The sequence below is a fragment of the Piliocolobus tephrosceles genome, chromosome 8, assembly GCF_002776525.5.
Source record: "Piliocolobus tephrosceles isolate RC106 chromosome 8, ASM277652v3, whole genome shotgun sequence".
Lineage (NCBI taxonomy): Eukaryota > Metazoa > Chordata > Mammalia > Primates > Cercopithecidae > Piliocolobus > Piliocolobus tephrosceles.
The window spans coordinates 84093913-84120763 of NC_045441.1; the positions used below are offsets into that span (position 1 = coordinate 84093913).

General features: G+C 37.6%; 1 protein-coding gene across 2 annotated transcripts in view; it reads right to left on the reverse strand.

The window, feature by feature from the left end:
- Positions 1-607: 607 nt before the first annotated feature.
- Positions 608-26851, reverse strand: part of ADAM22 (ADAM metallopeptidase domain 22) — a 251094-nt gene continuing 224850 nt past the window's right edge. The window contains exons 27-30 of one of the 2 annotated variants that reach the window (XM_023226703.2): positions 22119-22219; positions 21700-21766; positions 10496-10619; positions 608-7259 (exon numbers count right to left, since the gene is read on the reverse strand). In XM_023226703.2, coding sequence (XP_023082471.1) covers positions 7239-7259; positions 10496-10619; positions 21700-21766; positions 22119-22219 — 313 coding nt within the window. In that variant the 3' untranslated portion in view covers positions 608-7238. The remainder of the gene's footprint in view (positions 7260-10495; positions 10620-21699; positions 21767-22118; positions 22220-26851) is intronic. The other variant, XM_023226702.2, reaches the window with a different exon arrangement.

Genomic DNA, 26851 nt, shown 5'->3' on the forward strand with positions numbered 1-26851 from the left:
ATGGAGCATGTAATCACCATAAACTTTTAAAATCTCATAATAAATGTATAAGCCCTTCAACAATGACTTCCTTCTCTTTTTCTCACATTAAAACAGTACCTTGACTACTTATAACTTATTTCCTATGCAGCCTATGAGCAGATGGCAAGGACCCTGCAAATGCCAGAATAATGATGGGCAGGTAAAATGCCTGCCTGGAAGATGAAACGGCCAGGGTGGAACAGTTTTTAGGCAATGAACTCATGAGCCCATCCTAGGCTCAGTGCTTTAGAATGCAGCACAGGTGAGCTTATTAACTAAGCACCACCTGGTCTACAGGCCAGGATAGAGGAAACTGATCCTCATTAGGGTGAGAGAGGAAGTGCTTACGAGGAGAGGCAAACAGATAAATAAGTAAACTACCTCTGCCATCCAGATGAGGAAACTGCAACAAATTGAGCACTCAGGCTTTGCTAAAGGGTTTATATTTCTCAATTTCTCATCATGTTAGTGACCCCTTCTGGGACACCAGTGAACAGAAAAGAAACAATCCCTTGACTGTACCCCTAACGAAGCTTCTGAAAGAGAAACTGGCTGGGAGAAAAAAAAAAGAGAAAAGAGTCGTGCATCAAAATAACATAAATCTTTTATTGAAAGTCAGTTTACTAATGTTACAATGAGAGTAACATAGAAAACCATGGTATCTTATTAGCTTTCAAAGTGAATACTAATAAAACTGTGCCAGAAATTTGAACCTTAGGTTACAGTGACCTTTAAAAACATCAAGATTTTGTTTACCTACAATGTAAGAGCAATTTTATAACTTGAACAGCCATAAAACAAATTACACTTGCTCAGGAAAGCAGTTGCCATATACATTTCCATTGGTGTTTGCCAGAACCCCAGTAATTATTAAAATAGCTTAACGAACCTGAAGTGCAGAGTAGCAGAGAAATGTTAAAATAATGCGAATCTAAGTATATACACATGATTACCTGATTACCAAAAGTGAAACCATGCTGCTATTAACACCTCCCCATGGGGTGGCTTCCACTATCTATAGATGGACATCACCTGTCAAAGGTGATAACCGTGGAAAACACTAGTGCTGACCTACTGCTGGCTAATATTTAAGCTACTATGTTTAGGTAAAACACCCAGTTTCTGAAAGAAGTTGTCTTTTGGGGGTGCTAGTTTGGAGGGGCAAGTCTTCCAGCAAGTTAAAAAAGGAGTACATGCTTAGTTATCCTGAATAAACATTTTTTTAAGCACTTTTGCAGTTAGTGTAAAAAAAAAAAAAAAAAGTTTTTCCATACAAAACAAAGGTGTTGAGTCATTTTTGCCCTTTAAAAAGACTGGTTGTAGAATCAGAGTTTGATTTTGTGCTGGATTAGGAAAGAAAAGTGGGGTTTCTAATCAGGCAGTGATACACATATATAATTTAGCAGGAACTTTTGTATTATTACTAAGTATTAATTCATATCAGCATTTTCTGTATTGTGTTACTTGTTCAACTTAGCACCGCTATATTTAAAGATTGGGGCTATTTGCATTATTTTAGAGCTTAACCATCCAACACAAATCACAGCCTGAAAATTCATAAAACAAGAGGCTAAGCCCTAGGGTGAATGCAGATCAGCATATTATATATATATATAATATTATTTTTACAAGAAAGGAAAATACCTTTTCTTCATAAACTCTTTGAAACTTTATTGATGATTCTGTATGTGCATTATCTTAAGAATTGGTCTCATTGTATGCCTTTTTGTAAAACAAAACCAAAAACACACATTGCCTGGTTTTGATTTCAAGGATACTTAAGAACATGAAATGATGATTCCTTGATGAAAAGCCTGCCAGCCTTCAAGCTTCCCCATATGATACAGGTTCTATGAACAATGCAACAGGGATGCATCAGGCAAGAGTGACTGACCTATCATGGACTGGACCACAAAGTATTCAGAGTCAACACTCAGTCAATCTGCCAAGCACACAAGTCTGTCTTAGGCATCCAGCACCTCTCTTCCCATCACACCCCTCGTAACAATGTGTGCTCTCCTGCATATCTGGCTTCAGGAATCTTCCTGTGGATATTCATTCTGCATCTGTGCCAGAACTAAATGCCCCATGATCTCCCAAAGTTCTCTGCTTCTTATCTCCTCCCCATCCTGAAATTCACCCTCTTGGGACTCATCTCCCAGTGACTTCCTAAGTTGCATAAGCTGCTAATGTGCCAGTGGGCGAAGATAAAGATGCCTGCCACCTCTACTCCCTAGGGCATCCTAGGGTTCTCTCAAGGGACAGCTTAGCCAAAGGAACTGACTTCCACAATAGAGAAGTTCCTAGTCAGGAGGAAAGAGTTGCACAGCTACTGAAGGGGGAGCTACATAGGAAGCGGGACGGTTCTGGAAGCATCCCTCAAAATCTCACCGTGAGGATGCTTGCTTGCTTGTCAGACTATGGATATAAAGGACAAAAGTATTAATTAGGTTTTTGGTTTTGAATGTTTTGTTTTTTCTGCTTACAAACAACCAGAAGATGCTCCATTTGGGGGACTAACAAAGCAATGAATAAAATGTGAATAGAAACACTCCTGTTTTCTAAAGTCCTGCTGTATCTTTGCTCTGCATCTGCAGACGTGATAGAAAAGCTCCTCTTGGAATTAAAAGCACCTCCCCCCAGAGCATATGCTATGAGCATGTGCCAACAATTCCCAGCAGGTGTACTTTTAACAGCAGGGCTACTCACACACAGCTGGGATGGGCTGCTGCCTGCCGCTGGGCCAATTTTCACAAGAGCAGACTGGGCCCCTCATTATATTATACTATCAATGGGAAATTGTTTATCAAAGTCCTTAGTTCTTCCAGGTCAGGAGAAAAGTTGCTGCTTCCAAAACCAGAGTAGTCTTATCCATTCAAAAACATCTAAGGAGGAAAAAAACCAAACATCTGAGCCCCAAATTAAGCCCTATTCCATGGAGTGTTTACTTCCTATACATCTTAAGCCGCAGAGCAAGAGTGAGAAATTTATCTTGACTCCATACATTTAACAGAGTGGAAAGGTATTTAGATGGCAGTTTTAGAAGAAAAAAAAACCATAAAAGTTAAAGGAAAAATATAATTAGGTGCATAAAAAGTAGATATGACGGTGCAAATGGGAGTCAAGAGCGTTTCATGGAAAATTCATGCCAACTTACCAACTGGTAGGGTGATATTTATGATATGCTGTCCATGTGGGCATCCAGTGGCAGCAGCCAGATGTGTCCTATCAGACTGTGCAGGCAGCTGTCTCATCCCTCCTCACTCCTGCCAGTTCTTAATTTGGCTCTCCCCTTCCCATATACTCTACAAGCTACTCAATATCCTGCCAATAAATTATCTTTCCTTTAAGCAAAATAAAGTAAAATAGTCTTTTATTTAGATAAGGATTTATTATTGTGTTAAATAATAACATAAGAAAATTTATTTAAAGTACTATATATATATGGTTAAAATAGAACTACATAACAATAGGAAATGAATGGATAAAACGAACAAACCTTATTTTAAAACACTGAAAAAAATGAATAAAAATATCATATATCTTCTGGTCCAAAGGTAACTGTAAAACATAAAGAACAAAATTCCAAAAAAGGTAACAGGTAAAGTAGCCATAAGAGATCTCGGACAATAGACAGGATTAAATTATGTAGATATGCAAGGGAATCAACACAAAAGAAATGTAAGCCTGCTTTGAAATTCAAACATAAAGAGTCCTTCTTGGAAAGTGCACAGAATATCTAATTTTGTCTTACTGACAACTTCTTTAGAAACCCTATTAATGTTACTTTCAGAAATTCTATGCCAGACTGACCCTATATACAAACACAATTTTAAAATTCTTTTTAAAGTGAGAGGGAAAAGAGACAAACTATGGCATCACTTAAAGCACCAATATCAAAGTGAAAAATAAGTTGGCATTTTAAGCCCACATTTGCTTTATTCATCAGTATTTTTTAAAGGAACAACTCTGATAGGTTATTCCTAATCGAAGCTCTGGGTTTCTTGTTAAAAATACAGCAACCACAGCAAATTGAAAGCCCTCATCATGTTGCACTGTCTGATTTATTCCTTTCCACAGATTGCATGTGCCCTGGGGATCATTTCCAGCTTGCAGCGTTCAGAGGACCATGACACTTCCCATCTAAATAAAGAGTGGCTGGATGCAGAGGACAGTTCATGTGGCCAGTCCTCTCCGTAAGGACTCCCTGCTATCCCATGCCTTCCTGTTGACACTTACTGGAGAGATTTAAATGTTCCTTTAAATCAGGGTTGACTGCACAACGACGACTATGGATAAATGGAACATCTCGGGCAGCTGGGTGCCAATCTGTAGTCTTATCAATGCATAAAACTTTAGAAAGAGGGGGAAAAGGCATACAATGAAACATAAAGGCCAAGTAACTGCTCTCTTCTGCTTAGCAATGATTTTGTAGTGGATTGGGAAATATAAATATTAGTTGCATGATATAAACTGTTATATGGCCTCAAAGTTTCTCTTCAAAATAGGTATTTAAAGAGAAATAATGCTGTGCTTATATATTTAATGCTACCTACCTCAGTGGATGAAAAGTCATAAATATTTAGATGTAATGCCTCTAGAACCCCAAACCATAAGTATACATACAGATACTTCTTGAAACTCTCCCTTGAGACTACAAATTTGTCAATGAATCCCACAAATGGCTCTAAGAATGTTTAAACATGGGAGATAGAGTAGATTCTAAGAATAGAACATTAAAGTTACTATATACCTAAAATCATAATCTCTAAAAATAAAACATAAAAATTTTTACTCAGTTCCACAGGAAGGTGGAGCTTCCAAGGAGGGTAATTACAAACTATATACCTCTAGAGCAACCATGTCTCCCAAAAGGCACATGATAATGATTTTCATTTGAAATAATAATTTCATGTAAAAATAGGTGAAGGGAGAAAGACACACGGATGGATGATAGACAGAGATCTGTTAACTTCTCAGCTAGCCATTTGTGGATTCTTTCAAATTAGAGTTTGTGTACCTGTAACTAGGAAGCATATTTACATGAGGCACCTTATATTCAAATCTATAAACTCTTCTATAGTCAAAATAAACCTTATAGCATTAGCCTTTTATACACTCAATACCAGGAAACATTCAGTGCACATTACAGTGATCTTGGTAAAAAGTCACTTTATTTGCTACATCTTTCAATCTGTCTGCCCTTCTGTTCTTGGCTTGAGCTATGTGGCAACAGTGCCCAACACTCACCCAAACCTTGGCCTGATGGATTGCTTTATGGTCATATTAACAATCACATCCCTTCCTGTCATGAAGAATGCTGTTTTACATTATGTAATTTTGGATCATTAAATTGTTTTCCAACCATTTCAAAGACTTTCAAAAGAGAGGTCCATTACCGAAGACATAAACACAAAGCACAAAATGCTGCCTTCTAACTCGGCCCTTCAGTTTGGGCATCATATGTAATCAATTTGATTACATATGAAGATGATATGGATTTTGTCCATGGATACTATGGAAGAGGATCAAATTTAGAGATTATTTCTGAAGCCCTGTCTGCAGGTTCCATACTCCTTAAGAACACACAGAAAATTAGGAAATCAGAAGTATACTTCAGAGCTATACTTCAGAGCAGACCATGTGATTGAGCCCATCAATCTCCAGCCTCACTAGGGTAGCTAGCTTTCTTTTGGAATGACAGATCTGCCATTATAACAGTTATCAAACTTTGGTTTTAAAGAAGGGTCTTTTAAAATAGAATCTTATTTTCCTATGGATTAAAAAATACATGGTTCAAAGCATCAGATTCTTTCCCCCTGCCAGCTGTTAGTGTAGCTTTGTAGTTTCCGCATCTCTGTGGTTCAGATCTAACTTAACCCTTTATGAACGGTTGAGGCTACCCAACTCAAACAGTAGAATCTTCCATCATCTTGCACCAGAGTGAGTGCAGAATGACTTGTTGGGATTCACATCCCAGTGATGATAAATATTCTTAATCAATAGTGTCAAAGTTGTTTTTGTTAAAACAAGTCATTCATTTCACAGATAAGGGTGACTGAAAAGTTTTGTCAAGGAACAAAACTTCAGGCCACAAAGGGTTAGAATATTGGCAAGTCAGAAGCTACCAGCTCACTGGCAGTACGTGGTCTCATGTGTCTTTGGTGCACTTGCTTAATCTCAGCAGGACACATTGCTGAGGGGCTGGCTCACTGGGATGAGATGGGATGGATGGATGGGATGGATGATTTCCAGGGAGCAGCCCATCGGGAGCAGAGTGGGCTCCTGCATCAGCAAACTGTGGAGGCCAGAAGTTTTGCTGGGCATTTTGTTCTCTCACTCAATTACTTACTCAATAAAACTGCGCCTCCAGACTGTGCACAGGTTAAAGGGATATCACATGTTTTGGACAAATACCAATTATGGAGAGACACATTTACAGCACTGACCACTATATTTACAACATTACCTGCTTATAGTCTTTGAAGATCACTGGATGGATGATGATGATGTGATTGTGACTGAATTTTTAGGCATTTGGCAAAATACACTTGTGTGTAACAGCTGCATTTCTTTAAATTTTAAAAATGTTACATATATACAATTGTCCTTGTATGCTAATATAAATATGAAAAGTAAAAAACAAAACAAAAATTAAAATACATGTTTAAAGTTAGCCTATGGGATATTGGCCTCTCAAAGCTTTAAAGTCCTGCAGAAAAATCCTATATGCCTTAGCCCTGCATGCTCGTTTCTATTATGGGATGTTGTTTCCTTAAATATGGAAAACAATAAACAGAAGCTTCATGCATATAGCATTACTGTTTACAGTGAGGATGTGCTTCAGAACATCAGGTTCTGAATCCACTATTGTCCCTTAGGAAACTTGCTACATTTGGGTCATGTGAGTTAACTTTATGGATATTTCTACGTCTTATCTGTCATGCGGATTATCCATTAACATACCAGTACCTTTATTGTTCCATGTTATAGTGTAACATTTCAGTAGTTCTTGTCATGATTCAGTTAAATCCTAAGCCAATGACAAAAAGAAAATGGTAACCAGATGTGAGACTCCGCTTCCTCTCCCCTGTAGCATCTCAGAGGGTCTTCGTATTGTCTGAAGAGCAGATAGATTTGCAGTGATTCCATGAGCCTGGGTTTCTATAAAAGTTGAAGTAAACAGTTTTCGATGTATCACATGTAAACAGTTGATCTTAAATGGATGTCTCCCATAGCTGCACAACAGAAAAGAGCAAAATTGCACATTGTGAAAGCAGGAAGCAGATGTATTCTGAGTAGGAGATGAAAAAGATTCAGTGATTCCATCCACACATATGCAACTGTGGATGCACACTCTTGCAAAGTCTAAAAAGTGGATAGAATAAACACTCCAACTTTTAGCTCTCTCTTTCCTCAAAACCTGTGTCTCAACCTTTTTAACAACAGCTATCTTTTGATACAAAAACCATCACATCCTCATTTAATGTTACTAAACATTTTGAATAAATATTGTGTCTCAAATGAAATAAGAGAATTTAAAATATTATTTTTTAAGCTATACATGCCCTTCCTTTCCCCAGGATTCCGAGACAGCCAGCTAGAGCAGTGGTTCTCAACCTCAGCTGCACATTACATTAATCTGGGGAGGTTTCTACAATTCCGCCTCCCAGGCAGCGCACCAGACCAACTAAATCAAAATCTCTCTGGGTGGGACTCAGGCGTAAGAATATTTTAAAAGCTTTGCAGATGATTCCCTTGTGCAGCTACAACAGAAAACCACTGACATCAGGGAAGTGTGAGTCCATCAATTCCACTATCACCCACTTGAAAATCACTGCCATACACTCCAATTCTATCACTACCTCCTTAAAAATGGTTCTCTCTCATGAGCTGAGGTATCACAGTGGAATGATACATTCAAGGTAGGACGTCCCTTCATTCATGCTGTCCCTCCTACCCTCTCCTTGCTTTTGCCATGAGCTCTTTATATTGGCCCTGTTCAGATCGAATTTCTACAATGTTCAGCAAATCACCTTAATGGACTAATAACAAGTGAGACATGATCAGATATGAATGCAACTCAGTTCACCAGAAAAGGAAGACCAATTTAAAAAGATCAAGCTGATGAAATATGTTTCCAGGCAATATAATTTAGATATAATTATTATAAACATAAACAAAGGCTATGACCAGAGTGACTTAGGTTGTATCCAATTTCCATCCACATTCCATTTTTACTGGACATTTGATACATGTCACTGTATATATAATGAGTTTCTGGGAAAGAAAAAGGAGAAAAAGCCAAGTGATTAAGTAGATGTTTCTATATAGGTTCCCTTAATATGTTCTCCCAAATCTTCATGGAAATCTTATTCTGAATGCCCAAGTCTGCCTACCCCACAGGACTGTGGTAAAGCCACCATCCTATCTACCTTAGGTCTGCTTTATATGTCCTTTTCATTGAAAAGATGCCAACCCCTTGGAAACCAAATGAATATCTGAACTGTGGGGATCTTCGTGAATGGGTGACACTGGTGGTGGAGAGGAGTTAAATGGGGCTTGTGGTGGATCTGGAGCAAAGACGATCTGAATTGATGCTCAGATGATAGTCTGGAGGGCTAAAGGGTTTAGACTCTGGCCTTGGAGAGCTGAAGTTTCCTTAATATTTTTTTATAAAGATTAAAAATAATATGTGACAGAAAGGAGAAAGAAGGGAGGGACAAATGACACGGGAAAAACCTGAATGTCATGATTACCCCAATGGGATAAAATGAGCAATTGCTAAGCATCACTTTCAGCATGACGCATGCCTTGGCCCACACCTATGTGGTGGTAACAGAGGGACTGCTGATAGGAAGATCTGCTTGTTCCACTCTCCATAGCCCACAGAGACATCCCAATGACAGGGGCTGTGTATTTGGTAGGATTCTGCCACATGCTTATGTGGCTGTTCCACAGTGCATAGAACAAATCAGACCTTTCACGTAACAATCACAGCAGCCAGAGTCTTTGTAGTCATCTGCTCAGCCCAGGAAAGGGGCCATGGGCCAGCCATTTTTTCTGGAGAGCTATCGTTTTTACAGGCTCTTGTGTGGTAACATCTCCAATAACCCAAACTCTGACATGATAACAGCTGAGGGAATGTCCCTAACTTGATGGAGCAAAACAGGGATACAGACAATTTAGCAGAAAGAAAGTCGGGTGCTACACTTAGACAATTCTTTGAGGAGGGCAGGAATGACATCAGTCTCAGATTTCATTATCACACATGACATCATGAACAACTAGATATCTATCAAGAAGTCTTCTGTTAATTCAGAAAGCTGAGTGCTGGGAATCTGAATTGTCTTGTTATCTTTTACCATTTCTCATATTAATATGCAATGGTAATTTTTTATTATTAACAAAACACCACTGGTAGTTTTTAAAGACTTTTGGATTATAGTGATCTACACAGCTTTTAATTATTTGTGCCTTCTTACTGACTCTGAGTTAAATTAAAATTTGAATGATCCACGTTTACCTTGAACCACATAATTTAGGTTTGGGATCAAAGAAATTCCGAAACATCTCTTAAGACCAAAAAGTCTAACCAGCAGCTAAGACTGCCGAGGCTTATAAGCTTTATTTTATTTTTTTGCAACATTATTTCTAAGAAGATCAACATTACAGTGTAAATGACCACAACAGAGCCTGGACATGAATAAAGGTAATTATTATTATTATTATTATTATTATTATTTTTTTTTTTTTGAGACGGAGTCTCGCTCTGTGGCTCAGGCTGGAGTGCAGTGGCAGGATCTCAGCTCACTGCAAGCTCCGCCTCCCGGGTTCCCGCCATTCTCCTGCCTCAGCCTCCCGAGTAGCTGGGACTACAGGCGCCGCGACCTTGCCCGGCTAATTTTTGTATTTTTAGTAGAGACGGGGTTTCACTGTGTTAGCCAGGATGGTCTCGATCTCCTGACCTCGTGATCCACCCACCTCGGCCTCCCAAAGTGCTGGGATTACAGGCGTGAGCCACCACGCCTGGCTGGTAATTATTCTTTGGTTGTATCTTTCACTTAAGTCTCTGAGGGCCAGTCTGCCTCTCTAAACTCTACTGTATCTCGAATTCCACATACTGGTATGTTTCAGGAATGTTGTGAGACAGAGTGGCAGTGTGATTAAAATGTAAAAGGTGATATAGAAAAATACAGTGTTTTGTTTACTCAAGGTTTTAATATATTAGCTATAATAATATATAAATATAGAGCAATTAATTACACAAAATGTATCTAGACTATATCAATGTAGATTGAACTATTTGCAAATATAAATCTGAAGCCAAAAGTCCCAAGAATCTCCTTATTTTCAAGTTTGATTTTTTCATTTTCTTAGGAACAAGGGAGGAAAAATGGCTCTCTCTTTTATAAACTCATAGATAAATGATAATGACTGAGCATGTCAGCACATGGAAGAGGTTTCCACATACCCTGGCACTTTGTCGGTTCACTTTCTTCTCCTCATCAGGAAGTGGAGGCATTGGGTAAGGGTATTTTCTGCTGGAGGCAATAGACCCAGTTGATGAAGAAGGAGACTTGGCAGGAGATAAAGTCCTGAGATGTTGAGAATATGAAATAAACATCATGTGATTGCCTAACATTTTTCAAATATCTGAAAAGTGGGTTCAGAACAAACCCTCTGACTTCTAACTTTCATATGCCACTACTGCAAAGATTTAACTACTGGGAAGATATTCTGTCATTCTCAACAGTGAAATGCTGCAATTTTATCTTCCTAATTTCATGACTGCAATGGATTATTTAAATGTTAGTACATAGAATGATACTTTTAAACTACAAGCCACTAAAAATGTATCCTATAGAATAGATAAAAAGCTAAAATGGAGAAGGGATGAAATTATTCTAAGAGCTTATAATGGTAAATTACGTGTATAAAATATTAATATTGTGCCTTATTTTTACCACTTAATGTAAAAATGTTTAAGTACAATAATTCCAATTTTCTCTTAAGATCTTAAAATCCATTACAATTGATATATTTATTAGTTGCTAAATCACACACCAGTTTACACAACACTCATGCATTCAGAGGCCAGTGTGTTAGTTGTGAAGGAACAAAGGCAAATACAGGGCTTTTAATAAATTAGTAAACATGCAAGCAGTAAGGAGTGCAGAGTTCCAGCCAAACAAAGTATGATGAGAACATACAAAAATGGTCTAATTAGTCCCTACCATCAGCATTTCTATGTAAGCTGTTGGTTTATTATGCTGTACTTGATTGGTTTTGCATGTGTAGTGGTAATTTGTGACTAAGTTGAACATACTAGACAAGCCCATATGTATTGCTAACTTGTCTTTAAAGTGAAAAAAAAAAAAAAAAAAAAACAGCTGAGTAAAAAATGTCTACTCATAACATATCAATGAAAAACAGATGTGATAACTGTAGTACCTATTCCATTCACAAACGTTACCACTACACATCCACTGCTCCTTAATCCCTGGTGCAAGGTGGTAAAAACCCACATTGCTGAACTGGTTACACTGCCACATTACAGCAGAAGTATTTATTTCAGTAGAATGTACCTCATCTGCTGTGACTGACCCAGCCTGGGATTGTTGGCTGGGAGGGGTGGGGGTAGCATTGGGTAGGTCAAGATCTACTGCCTATGCTGCATTCAATAGCATAAAGGTGTCTTTTTTCCTCCCTTGTTTTAAATTTTGGTTTGCATGCATACATTATCCTTTGCTCTGGTTCTGCCATAGTTTTCATACTAATTTCCATTTTATGGACACTGAATTCAAGCTAAAGTTTGAAAATAATTTTTTCTACACACCCGAAGATAGTAGTAGTGAACATTCTTGATAGATTTGAAGAATGAAGAACGGTACAGTTCACTTTTAATCTGTAACTCCTATTTTTGAAAAATGGCTAGGACCACTCCTTTGCCTGAATGCTTAGAACACAGCAGCTCTTTGATTTCTCCTATGTTAATGCTCTTCATTGCGGAGTGGATGGGTGTAACTAATACTAGTACTTCAAATTCTCTAAAGTTCTATTAAAGCAATGTACTACTTCATATTTTTTAATTGAGAAATTAATTTTTTTATTTTAGAAAAACACTTTAAATAGGACTATGATCTTTAAGAAACACATTTGGTACATATAAGATGATGGCAAACTTCTGCATTTAGATATTTAAATGCACCTTTCTAAAATGAGGACTGTTAACCTGGCATCAGCTTTTTAGCCTAATCACTACTGATAAAATATCCAAGTTTAGGAAAGCTAGTAAGGTACACAAACAAATAATTAAATCTTGTTTACTTTAGGGGATCATGCAAAACGAGGCATCTTTTTAATCTGCTGCAGCATGTGTGTCCACATCATTAGCTATTAGCTTTTAGCTTCACAGTCATTCCAGCTTAAAGCTGGAATGTTTGGCCATGGGTCCAAATGGCCAGCCTGGTACATGTACAAAGCCATTCCAATGAGGGGTGCTGAAGGTCCAGTCTTCCCCTCAAATATCTTCCTATGGGCAAAGCCAACTAAGTTAGAACAAAAACAGGAGATTTTCTCCAGAACCCCAAAGAAATTGCACATATACTTCTTAAAATAACACGCTAGTTAATTGACACCTCGGACCCTGAGGGGAAGAAGAGAAGCTGAGCAGGAAAGTTTTAGCAGGGGAAAGGGTCCTGGAGGCGGGTATAAAAGTGATTATCTTGGGGGGATGAGAGCACCAGAGCAGGAGTCAAAACAGAAGTAAAGAATAATAACATGCTTGTTAATTGGCATCTTGGACCCCGAGGGGAAGAGAAGCCCAGCAGGAAAGTTTTAGCAGGGGAAAGGGTCCTGGAGGCTGGGTGGTATGTGGCAGCATAAAAGTGATTATCCTTGGGGGGATGGAGAGCACCAGAGCAGGAGTCAAAACAGGACTAGACGCCACGATAGGGTAAAACACTTTAGAGAAAATAAACTCAAAATGTCTCACAAATGTCTAAGGAAGACATTTCTTCAAAATTATCTCCAGGCTCTTTTCTGACCTTGATTGACTACTTGCCTGGCAGTTCCAGCCTGGCTTTCACCTAAAGCCAGGCACCAGCACAGCTCATTCACTTAAAAAGTAAAGTGCATCACTGGATACAAGTCAACCATTCTTATTACTGCATTTTATTTTATTTTATTTTTTGAGACGGAGTCTCACTCTGTCAACCAGTTTGAAATGTAGTTGGTGTGATCTCCGCTCATCGCAGCCTCTGCCTCCCAGGTTGGAGTGATTCTCCTGCGTCAGTCTCCTGAGTAGCTGGGACTATAGGAGTGTGCCACCACGCTTGGGTAATTTTTGTATTTTTAGTAGAGACAGGGTCTCACCATGTTGGACAGGCTGGTCTCAAACTCCTGACCTCAAATGATCCACCCACCTCAGCCTCCCAAAGTGCTAGGATTATAGGCATAAGTCACCCCGCCCAGTCCATTACTGTATTTTAAAAAATGATAATTACCATAATGGATACTCTATTAGAATTACACAATAAATGTTTGTGTGCCAATGGATTGTGGTGCCTCTTGGGGCTACATCAAACTTCCTGGGATTATCTTCTGTATATATGCCTGTAAGGCCAACCTCAGTTCAGTTCTGCACCCAAGGACAGGCTAAAACCCAGGCCAGTCACATGGAGAGGGACACAAGTCCAACTCTTATTCACTTGTGTTCATATGTGAGTTTTATAGTAGGTTGATCCAGTAAAATTTGTTATTTTAATTTTTATTTATTTATTTTTTTGAGATGGAGTCTCGCTCTGTCACCAGGCTGAAGTACAGTGGTGTGATCTCAGCTCACTACAACCTCCGCCTCCCAGGTTCAAGCAATTCTCCTGCCTCAGCCTCCCAAGTAGCTGGGATTACAAGCGGGCACAACTACACCCAGCTAATTTTTGTATTTTTAGTAGAGATGGAGTTTTACCCTGTTGGCCAGGATGGTCTCAATCTCCTGACCTCATGATCTGCCCACCTCGGCCTCCCAAAGTGCCGGGATTACAGGCGTGAGCCATCATGCCCGGCCTAGATCCAGGAGAATTTGTTAAGTGTAGTATGGGACGATTCAAGTCATCAGTATCCACTCTGTTACTTTTAATTAAAGTGAAATGGAAAAGGTACAGATTTTGGATTCAGAGCCAGGCTCTAGTTTTGGTTCTGACACTTACTAGCTGTGCCACCTTGAATTACTCTTTGTACCTCAGTTTCCTCCATCTACAGAAAGGTAGTAAGAATGCCTACACCTTAGGATGTGAGGAATAAAGGTATATCGTAGGCACTTGATACACAATAGTTGTAATTATTCATTTTCTTTCAGAGTCACCAAAAATTCCATAGAATCATGGAAGTGGACTTGAAAACACTGATGAAGTAAGTAATCAACGGGATAATACCCGAGAGTAAGGATACCTTCTGAGAGCTTATAACAGAACTGCATCCAGGATCTGGGTGTGGCAAGATAATGCACTTGTCCTGATCTCACTTGCTTCTTCCTGGTGGCCCGAATTCATGCAGAGAACAATCTGAGCAACCACTGTCATATCGAAACTGGATAAGGGGGCACAGCAGAGGCACTCTCATCACTCAATATCTATTTAGGCATTTGTCTTGTTCTCCCTAGCAGTGTGGCTACTATATTTTAAATGCTGGACTATATTTTGAACCAGTTTGCTGCAGACTGCATTTTGATAAGGATGCCACAAAGCCAACATCACATGGCTGTAATCCCAGCACTCTGAGAGGCTGAGGCAGGTGGATTGCTTGAGCCCAGGAGTTTGAGACCAGCTTGAGCAACATGGTGAGATCACGTCTCTACAAAAAACAATAAGGTGACTTTTGCCCTCACTGGTGATTTTGACTGGAAGGGTAATCCTGAATGACCTGACCACAGATGAAGCAGATCGGAGCCTAAGCACAGAGTTGGCAAGGCACAAGCCAAGGTGTGGATGCACTTTGGGGCTCCTATGTGAGGCTTGGCTTGGATAGAGAGTGGATGAAATTGTCCCTTGCATTAGAATCACTGTGTTAAACGTTCTGGGCCATCTCAATTATTTACCACCACCACAGAAATGCTGTATTGACTTTCAAATCTTATCACCTGTATTAACCCAAAAATGACAGTTAAATTGTAACTGTCCACAGAACTTTAACCTTTAAACATAAATATGATTTTTAACAATTCTTAATTTCACTATCTACTGTAGGAATCAACATCTCATATTAGAATAGAAAATAAAGGAACCCTCTAAAATTGTCCTTGCAGTTTTGCACGTGCAATCAGGGGTGCTAAAGCATTTCCCCATCCAAATTGCATTTAGTCATGCGGCTTCTGGGCAGACCTGGGTGCTGATTTTAAGAAACGTGACCTCTTTCTCTGAGAGCCACATAAACTACTCAGTTCACCCAGGGGAGGTGAATCAACTCTTCCGGGGTACCATTTCACAAATTATTGCTGCAAAAATGCTAAATCCATTTGGGAATAAAAACCCTAACCCATATAGGACCAAAGTCATTCTGTTTTGGATCCATGGCTGGTACAAATTACAATCTGCCCACAAGCCTGAGGAAAATAGAAAGGAGAAATAGGACTGCAGGTGAGCCAAGATTCCAAATAACAGTCAAAATCATCTTACCTGTCTTCCTGATGTTGGCCATCTTGGGAGCTATAGATGAGGGTGGGATGTTTGAATGTGAGTGTACGTGTAGGAGGTTCAGTGTGGGAAAGTCTGGGACAAGCAGAGGGGCAGGGCAGCAGGGAAAGATGGGGTATAAAAGCAGGATATATTTTTATGAGCAGGCAGGAGTTATGCTTTCCTTGGGGCATATGCAAATGTTATGGATCGAATTAAAAGGCAGGTAGGTCTAATCATTTTCTCAAACTATACATAACTAAACTAAATGGTACACTGGAAGAGAGAGTCCACCTTATACGGGTGCTGAGAGTTAAAAACACATACGTATTTTGATATCTGTTCAATGTTGACCCAAGACATGGCAATCAGTAACATGAAAGTTTATTGTAAAATTGTGTTCTGAAGAGGTAGTAATTGAGTACATATTTCTCCTTTACCTTAGTTGTCCACAAAGTAGTCAGATATAAAGTGGACATTTACCTCTAGGAAATCACTTTATTAGAAAGGGTGAAAAATGCCATTAAGAACTCTTGGAAATTCTTTCTGACCTGTAAATGTCACACAGAACTGCAGTGAATTCAGTAAATTTGATAGTTTCTAAAATGTAGCGATATTCTTCTATTTTGTGAGTCAAGAATATATTTCCAGCTGCTTCCTGTTCTATTTGAAGTATTAGATGACAACATTTTTATTAGCATAAAAAATTCCTTACATGCTTTGTTGAGAATCTGTAAAACACTTCTCAGCACAGCCTTTCTCTGGTAGGAAATGGTTATACTGAACAAATAAAACCTAAACTCATTCCACATACTCCCATGGGGTCAATGTTGTCTCAGTAATTTTCCAGTTAGACCAAATCATTGTTTCTATCCAAGTAAAATCCCATCACATTTCACTTAGTTTCTTTATACGTTTTTCCTTGAATTTTTGTATACACTATGCACTCTTAGGCAGTAAGTAGGAAAAATGCGTTATGAAACTGCTAGAATCTAGAAACTAAATCGTTCAGGTTAATAGTGCTTCTTTATTAGTGGAAAGTATGTTTCATGCCCATAGAATACTACATAGCATAAAATGAAGAGAAAGCTACTAAAAAGCTTAAAATGGTGATAGGGACATGCACTAAATGGCAACCCTTTCAAATGGCTTTATTTAAAACATTCAGAAAAGAACCAGACTTGCTCACGAAGCAAAAACAGAGTCAAAAGGCAGCAAATAAACAAGGACCCCTTTCCACCTATAGGAACTTGTATTGGGAGATACAAGATAGAGAGCCAGTCACACTACAGTATTTGTATGTGCTGGGAGAGTTTGAGAAGGATATAAAAATTAATTTATAAAATACCTAAAGTATGGTCCTTCAGTGTTTTTATTCACATCTTCTACCCACTTAGCTACATTATAGTCTCTTTTGAACCATGGGTTTAAATACCTGCAGAAAGCAATGGAAGGAACAAAGAAAGCAGAACAAGATAGAAAATCTGAAAATACACAGCACAAGCTTAGCAAGGATGTCTTCACCCTCCAAATGCAAGTGACCATGGCAAATAAACCAGAATGGATGTTGGGTGATTATGAGGCAGTCTATACAATGACATGAGAATAATCTTAGCTACAACAAGGCTCAATCAAGGCATTCTACAATGTATTCAACATTTCTGGGAAAGCCTTTTCCAGTGGCTTCCCAAAGTGAATTAGAAGCTCCCTTTCAATCACAGTACAGTCAGCAGTCCCATTCACCCACCTCCAAAGTGGCTTTTTCCAGGCCACCTCTCATTTGGCTCTTTGGTTTTTAAATGACAATGATGCTTTTTGAAAATATTCAGATGGCTGCAATTCCAATCTGGCATTTGGGCATACAACACCCTAAGAACAATTAAAAGGAACAAAGTTCTCTTTCCAATATAAGAAGGCTTTTACATGACCACTGTCTTACTCCCTATAGAGGATCCCAAGCTGGAGTCAACATGAAAGTATGTTCCAGTTGGCTCTGTAAGGAGCAGATACGGTCCCACTCTTTTGATCCCGGAGCCTCAATGCGCATTAAGTGTGGTCTAAATAGGCCTCCATGATCTTGAAGCTGGATTTAGTAATTTAGTTGCAGCTGCAGTGTTCCTTCCTCTTCTTTGTGCACTCCAAAATAAAGTGCTCATGTTTCCATTAGGAACCAACCCTCAGAGGTTGCCTTCCAAGTGTCTGACCATGAATTGTGTGAATGACTGCCAGAGAATAATAATGAACTTACTTAGCATTTCCCTGATGGATCTGGCAATGTTTCCATCAGAATTACTGTGCAAATTTTAAAGGTAATAAAATTGTAGGGAGGTCTAAGTTGTTGGTTTTCCCCAGAGTTTCCTTTGATTTTTACCCTGGGAGCCAGGCAAAAATACATCCCCTTCAGAGTCTGCCCTTGTGAAATAATGTAGGTTTAACAAATTCCATATTGGAAGAATTTGGAGGTTTTCTTTTTTTCTTTTCTTCATTTAAAAAGTAACTTCTAGAGATACTATAGACAATAAAGATTCAAGCTCTATAAAACATAAGTTATTTGTAAACAAACCAGGGGAAATTATAAAATACATTATTTATTTTTGGTTACATTTTGCTTCTTTCCCCCATATTTAGTTATTGAGCTGTTCATAAATATGGAAGACTACATTTCCAATTACATAAAAATATCAGGTTGTTTTTTCCACAGCCCTTTCCCTCAATCGAGGTACTATACAAAATAGCATTGTGAAATTCCCTTCTGAAAGAAGGGTTCAGTTGCTTTTTCTGCTTATAAAACCATTTTTGGTAAGATAGTATCTCCTGACTCAGAAACAACTCACACTAGTTTTGCCTTTAGCCACAATCATTGCCAACTTGTGCTTTCACAGATAGCCAATTAAAACTTGCATAAAGATTTCCACTGAGACTCTCAACAAAAAGAAAAAGTCAAAAAGCCAAGTGCAGCCACAAATGAAGGCTAGTGAATGCTCTGGCCTGGGGAAAACCGTAGAAAAAGCCCATGCAGCTGTAATCAGGTGAAACATAGCCACACAGCAAAGTGAGTCACCCACAGGCAGACGGCCACTTCCGGGAGGAGACATTTGTTCCTTTCACTGACAGTCTTAGAAACTCAAAGGACTGCTGCCACAGCTATTCCATGAATGCTACAACAACATGGGTTGACTTGCACTTGACGGACTTTTTCCTGTTTCAGGGAGCATTTCAGAAGGCTGTGGTCACTTCACCATAGAGTTCTTCACTGAAAAGAACTCTTAATTTTATGTTATTTCTGGGGATCTGGCCATGAAAATGTCTTCACGGTGAGCTTCCTGACATCTCAAGGTCATGGTGGCTGAAGTGATGGGATTTTATCACATTGCAGTAAATCCACCTATGTGGCTTGCCTTGGCATATAGCGCAACATGCAAAAAAAAATGCGTTAGATGGCATAGGGGAGCTCTTTGTGTTTTCCAGGATGGAAAAGCAAAGGAAAATTAGCTGGTGCTGGCTGGACCAGGAGCACCTCCAAGCAAACATGGGGGCTCGCTCAAAGATCAAATGACCCTGTTCTCAGCCAAGGAAAGGACTTGGAAGGAGATTAAGTGGCAGCCCAGAATGAAGGGGCAGGTGGAGACTGACCTGTGATCCAGACTCCCTGTCTGGGGGCTGTCAGAGCCCCCTGGGCTTATGCCTTGGGATGGGACTGTCTGGGCGAGGGAGTGCCCAGGCTCAGGTGCTTGGGGCTCCCTCCTGTAAAAACACAATATATAATACAAAGTCTAAGCCAAAAAAATTGTTTATATCATTTACAACGAGGAAGATGCAAAAGTTTTGACTGGAAAAACAATACAATATATGAGGACATTTTATTTTGTTAATTAGCAGAGCATGTATTTATGGTGCATGTTTTAATTCATATCCCAATTTTTCATCATCTTTTGGAATAATGAGGTATTAAAGGGAATTTTGAGTAACGGACCTGAAATACCTCTTATTGGAAAAAATAAGCGATAGTTGTGAATTTGTTCCTCCTGTAGTCACAGAAATGGTATTATACTATCAGAAGCAAATGGGATTACTTAAATATGGAAAGTATTAAAAGTTTGCATACATAATTCTTGATATGCTACCTATCAGGAATCCTTGTAAGAAAATATATACGTGTGTGTGTGTGTGTGTGTGTGTGTATGTATATATGTATGTATATATACAGAGACAGTTCCTGTACAAGAAGGTATGTGAGAATTGTGGTCAGCTTTACAGACTTGGATCCATTTAATTAACATGAGTCATGTAACCAAAATCAGAAAAGTCTGAAAAATCTGAGGAAGTCCTTAATACTTCTCCCTCACAAAGATGAACCTATCATAATGTCATATTAAATATTATAATTTAATTATCTCATAGGCAAGATTTCTCAAAGGCTATCTGCAGTATTACAATTTTAATCGTACAATGTGAGTGCAAATTATACATAACACTTTTAAAAATAAGTAACTGCTCTAGAAAACATTGTATGAATATTGTTAAACACCAAATGTGCTTTCGGTCCTAAGCTCATAGCTTTAACATAATACTGATGTTTTTTTAACTTAGGAGTTTTTGAAGCCTTGTTATAGGAAATGCTGTTAGAACACTAAACAGTACACAAGGAACTTCTAAAGAACATTTTGCAATTTTATCTGTACACCTGTGAGCAACTAAGATAAGTTAAGGAGCTCTTACTAGGTGACCTCATGCAAAACAAACCAAACAACATTCCAAGAAGAGTTTATCAACAATGAGCCCTAAAGCATACAAGTGCTTTGGGAATGGATAAGATAAACTCTAACACATTAGTTATTTATGATGGAATTATATGATGCCATTCTGGACCATGCAATGGTATCACTTGAAATTGTCTATTGTGTCTATAAAGTATCCTCTAGTAAATGTTGACAAGCCACTTACAAGACAGTACCATTCAGGTGGAAGGTCCAAATTTCAGGGCAATGTTATTATTCCTGGACTGAAAAAGGCAGGGTATATGATGGAAAAGCTAACATAAGTTTTTGACAAGCAGTTAACAAATACCTGCTATTCAGACTTTCCAAGTATTAAGCCGTGAAGAAGCAATAGAGATCCTGGAAATAATAACTATCACTACAGTGAGAAATAAGTAACAAGTTTTAGGAAGGATAAAATAGAATGGGTAAAAAAAAACAGGTGGCAAGTTCAGTCCAAAAGGATACTAAGCATGTGTTTTATTCCATGAAGGGAGATAAAGATTAGAGGAGGTTTTGTTTTGCTTGTACTTTATTAAGTGGAGAAACAAACAAAACAAGTACATTATTTACTTCATTATAAATGACTTTAAATGTGACTTCCAAACCCATCCCCCTTAAAAAAAAAAAAAAGTAAATGCATGGCTATCATTTAAAATGGATAATGTCGCATTTAGTGACAATGATTCAGTTAAAGAGCAAGTTTAGGAAAATGCCCTTTTAAATGTTCTCAGATAGAAAATTTAAAAGGGAAACTTATTCCATAAGTCTGAGAGAATGCTTAGATTGCAGCCATGAAGACCTCATAGTGGCGGTTTCAGATTGTGAGCAGTATCATGCTCTAGTAAAATGGGAATTTTTCCCTGATGCTTACAGGCTGTGTGAGTATTGGGGAGAGGAAGGGTGACCCTTTGAAATGGTTGAATCCCAGATGATGATAAGAAAGGAATGTTATCAAATTCCCTTCATACAGAACCAAGACCCCACAATGGCAGGTGACTGGAGGAAAAAGCCTGCAGCAAGGGTGAGACCCCCACTATCAATGAATATTGGTATGGGCGCAGTTGCGGAGATGCCTATGTAAAAGAGAAAAGCCATGGTTAATTTTTAAAGGGCAAAAAAGAATTTAAAAGATAAAACCAAGACCGAAGACATGGTTTACATTTCTTTGACTATCTGCTTAATTTACTTTTGACACTATTTGCACAGGACCTTGGAGTGCCTTTTTTTCATTAGAGGTTCAGACTTACTCAGTTGAATTAGACCGAGGTCTAAATCTTTTGCCTCTGATTTTCTTTTTGTTGCCTCCCAGGTTACCTGAAAAAGATGGTTTAGAGCTAGATTTCCATGTAAATAAGTGGTTGCCCTATGTCTAATTACGAGGCATTTCAAGTGGGCGTAATTTATAAGCAGCACCACTGTGGAACACTGGGTTTGTCACACTGTGCAGCTTTCTCAAATTAAATTTCACAAAGTGTATAGTGTTCTGGTGCCGCTGAATTCCACCATTTCCCATCCAGATAAAACCTAGGCTCTCATTCTACATATTCTCCTCTCTGTTGGGAGAAAAGCTAAAGAGCTTCCAAGAAATGAAAGTCTTTACAACCAGGGGCCACAGAATATAGAATTCGATTGTGTGGACAGATGGATTCAGAATGCCAGCCTCTACCTTGCCAAGAGTTACTTCGAGGTCGCCCATTTTCACAGATGTCTGAAATATGTTTTGTGTCTGGAATCCTTTCACTCCAAGAATGAGACAGCCCATTTGACCTGAAATTGAAAATATTGATAAATTGTTCAAAAATGTAACCAAATGAATGTTTTGAGATCAGTAAGCAAAACTTCTAAGCATTACTGTGCATTAAATAAAATAAATCAAGAAAGAAAAAATCTGAAATGAAAGAATGAAGAGAACATGAAAGTCTTCATGAAGAAGGCAGAATTACACAACATCCAATTTAAGAAAAGTCAAATACAATGGAACCCCATTACAGAAGTATATAAATGAAAAGTATCAAGACACAATGCAAGCCAATTTACATTCCCCAGAACGCAGCAACCACAGAGCAAATTCACTATGTATTTCAGCATAACCCCAGCAGCAGAGTTATAATGGGGTCCCACCATAGATGTTTCTTAATTGTAAAGCAATGGTTTCCACTCAAATATTATGAGAACATGGACTTCCAAGAGATTAAAGATTTGCTCAAGTGAACCTGGTTAACATTTATCAAAGCATTATTTAGATTTTCTTAAGTAATAAAATTATTTTCTAAGAATTGGCATTTTTTTTCCACAAATATGGTCCAAAAAAGTGTAGTACATGTTGGCTAATTGTTCAATAACTGAACTGAATCAGATGTTTATCATGACAGTGCCTCTCACAAAGCCCATGTACCATCGAGCCCACCTGCTATTTGTGTCCTACCATCTTTAAATGAATTATCTACAAGAAGCAAAATTTACACACCTACCTTGTACCACACAAGAATTTTAACAAGCTACATATACTTCAGAGTAAAGTCTTAACAACTTTTAGCTACTTAAGAATCATAACCCACTGAGATTTTTCTAAAATCTGGGAATTATTCAAATGGATATTTTAAACTCTTTCATAGGTACTTTAGAAAATAGCACTATACTTAAGAATCTTTTCCACATATTATTCTGGTTAATGGTTAATAATTTCTATCTCAAAAAAAAGCTTTCTACTGATGATTGAAAATAAATGGAACTCAGCACAACTATTCCATATGAATTCCCTAGGTTGGAATTTCTCAACATCATTTGCTACTCACAGAATGACTCATATTTTGTACAAAAGAACAACAGAAATTCTGCTGGAAACCATTAATTTCTCCACTAATTTACCATGTTATTTAGTTTAAAATTTAATATTCTACCAAGAAAATATTTGTATTAAAGAATTCAAGTGGAACCCTAGTCTTCTGCTCTTAGCCAACAAGCCCTCCATAAATTAAAATAATACCTTTTTTAAAATATTCTTCTGTAGAACCATACTCCTTTGGCGACAACTAGTGTTTCTACTTTTGCTTTAAGCTACGTTATCTAAGTGAAAACTATCCTTCATGCTTAAGAAAGTTCCACATAAAGTAGAGTTCCCAGGTCTCACTAATTCCTTCTATTCTCCTTCTTGATTAACGTTTACAAAGACTGAGAGACATTACAGAATATTTACAGATGATCCACTCTATACAGAACTCTGGAACAGGTCATGTTTCCTCTCAATAAACTAGCAACTTCCCCTTCACTCTGCAAAGTAGTTAATGTGCCCAAAGGCATGAGCAGGGCTATCAAACCTTTTTTCCTGTCCATTACACTCTTATTGGCAACTTTAAATAAATAAATTCTTCCACAAGAATATTTTTGCTTCCTTCAACATGAATATAGGTCTCATTTCCTAAATCATGCCAACTATTTATTTCTTCTTTTTATTTATTTGATTAAGCAGTTACAAAGCATGCAGAATTTTAAAAGGTGTCATACACCTTAAGATGCTAGAATAAGAATATAGCATCAGTGTCTAAGACATATAAATATTAATCCCATCTATACTGTTAAAAAACTCAGGCAAAATTAAGCACACTTAATTTGTCAACTAAGTTGTAACTTATAAAGTCTAGAAGTAATCACCCCCCAAAAAGGCAAAATCATAATACTGAAATATATGATTCACAGAGAAGCAATCTTTGTTTCATAGCGTGCTTAGCTTTGATATATATAAAATTAAAAAATATTCAATGCAGCACTTAAATTACCAATTTATTTAACAATTGCTCTTATTGAAGCATGACAGTAACCTTTTTCTTTGACTACCAAACATGACATAAAGCTCACCATTTAAATATTATTAAATACTATGTATAGTTTCTTAAGCCATATAAAGCAAGACTGAAAAACCCTGAGGTTTCTATATAGAATCAGAGTTATTGGTTGGTTTGCTTTGTTTAGGTTTTGTGGCCTGATTTGTGTAATGAGTGGTTCTGAGCATATGGCATTTTGAAGTAGAGTAATCAAAGAACAAAGGATACTATTTTTTAACATTCAAGAAAGAAGGAAGAAGTAATCAAACCTGCTGCAAAATAATGAAATGTTCTGACTAATGGAATAATGTGTGATGGAACAGGTAGAAATCTGAAAATGCGACAGAAAAGCAGACCTCTTCTTAGAACTAGATGCTGAGTTTGTGCTGACTCCGGGAGGAATGTCGCTATAAAAAGAGTCACCATCTCCAGGCTTTTTTACATAATCTCCCTGGGGTAACTGTCTAAGGCATAATAAACATTTCAGAGTCAGAAAACAAGACACACACATGAACACAGACATATACAAATATTATTTCAGGAAAAAAGAGAGGTAGGGATAATGATCTACATGAATCAAATCTATCACAACACATAAAATTATCAATAAATGAGACAGGTTAAAGTCATTCTAACTGTAGAGGCCAGAAATGCAATTACAAATGTCTTTATCGTTTGGATGAATAAAGCCTTGCTTTGGGGAAAAAATATGAAAATATGAGTGTTTTCATGGTAATTTCATTATACTTGAAAATGTTAAGTGCATTTTTGTCTTTTTTTAAAAAACAATTATGTCAAAGGTGTGTTAGGACAGATAGTCCCTACCCAGATTAAGCATAGCTTTTTTTTTCCTTTGTGGTGAATAAACTGTTAGTAATTTCTAAACATACATAATATAACCTGGATTTGGTCTTAAAAGAACTGATTGATTTTTAAACTATTATATAATTTAATCCAAACAAATCACTATTAGAGTTTGATGTTCAACTTAGAGCTTCGTTATTCATTTAATAGAAATATGAAGAAAGGGAAAGATTCAAAGTTAAATCAAAAAGGAAATTTTATAACTGTTCAGTGGAATATGTGAAGGAAGATAATTTAGCAAGAGCAAGAAAAGGTTGAAAAAAATAACTGAATTTTTGTTGAGACTATAGAAGCATACTTATAGGTAGCTGGTGGGTGACCTTAGTTCTCTATCTCTACTGTAGTAGTAGTGCCCAAGTGAAAACGTATTTAATCTGCACTGTTATTGACCCAAATCATCTGATTTTCAATAAACTAAGATTGGAACAGATTTTTATTACTTCTCCTAAGGTACTCAGATAGAAACTTTTAGATAAGGCCCCCAGTTAACCCTCCTGCAATAGCTAATCTGGTCATTTGTCAGTGGTGTAGCCTCCCAAATAGCCAACTGCATGAAAAACTTGATTCTTTTCTATTCAGTACTATTGTTGGAGGTGACACAAACTAGTGTTGAATTGAGAATTTTTAACAAAGCTATGCTTAATTAAATCTCCAGTAAAAGCACAAATTTGCTAACTTGTCTTTTTCTTATTTGGTTTCTCCTTAATTACCATTATAATTTTGATTATTTGCTGATGCTGAATTTAATTCCCCAAAATGCCATTTGCAGGTGTTTGCTTGCTTAAATTATTGCCATATTGTTGTAAATGTTTAAAATACTTGGTCATTCATTCTCTTGAATGATTGAATACTCTCATATTATTTTAATGCTATTTAGTTACACATGTCTGTGAATCTGAAAGATTTTTCAATTAGTATGAAGCATATATTTTAACTTGTGTGATTTAATCTACTCTCTTTTATGTTTACTAAAGAAAGTAGAATTTTTCATGAAATTAGTAATGTAGGATTAATTCCACCTATAACTTTTTGATATGATTCCTCCAAAATATTTTTAATTCTGTAAATGACTTCAGCTCATAATAGTTATCCTTTCTTTTCCCCAGTATATAAAACATTAATTTTATAGGAAAAAAATACAAAACCTCATATTTAGACTGTTACATGACACCTGCTATATCTTCCCCTGTAAGAGATCTTTATTAATATTTTCTATTTTACCTTGTATCAGTAAAATATTCCATTAATGCCTGAAAAAAAAAGCTGTCAATAAAATCAGAGTTCTATTTTTTGCCTTGGGGAGAAAATTTCCCTTTTGTGTTATATTAATATTTATAGAAGAATCCCATGAACACATTTCCAATAATAACCTCTATGGTTAACAAATTCCATTTATCATTACTATCTTTACTGATAATCTTTATAAACTGATGAGATGTGCCTCACCAAATTCAACTCAATTAAAGACCAGGCTGGGCATGGTGGCTCATGCCTATAATCCTAGCACTATGGGAGGCCAAGATGGGTAGATCAGTTGAGGTCAGGAGTTGGAGACTAGCCTGGCCAACATGGTAAAACTCCATCTCTACAATAAATATAAAAATTATCTGGGTGTGGTGGCGCACACCTGTAAGCCCAGCTACTTGGGTGGTTGAGGCACAAGAATTGCTTGAACTTGGGAGGCAGAGGTTGCAGTGAGCCGAGATCACACCAT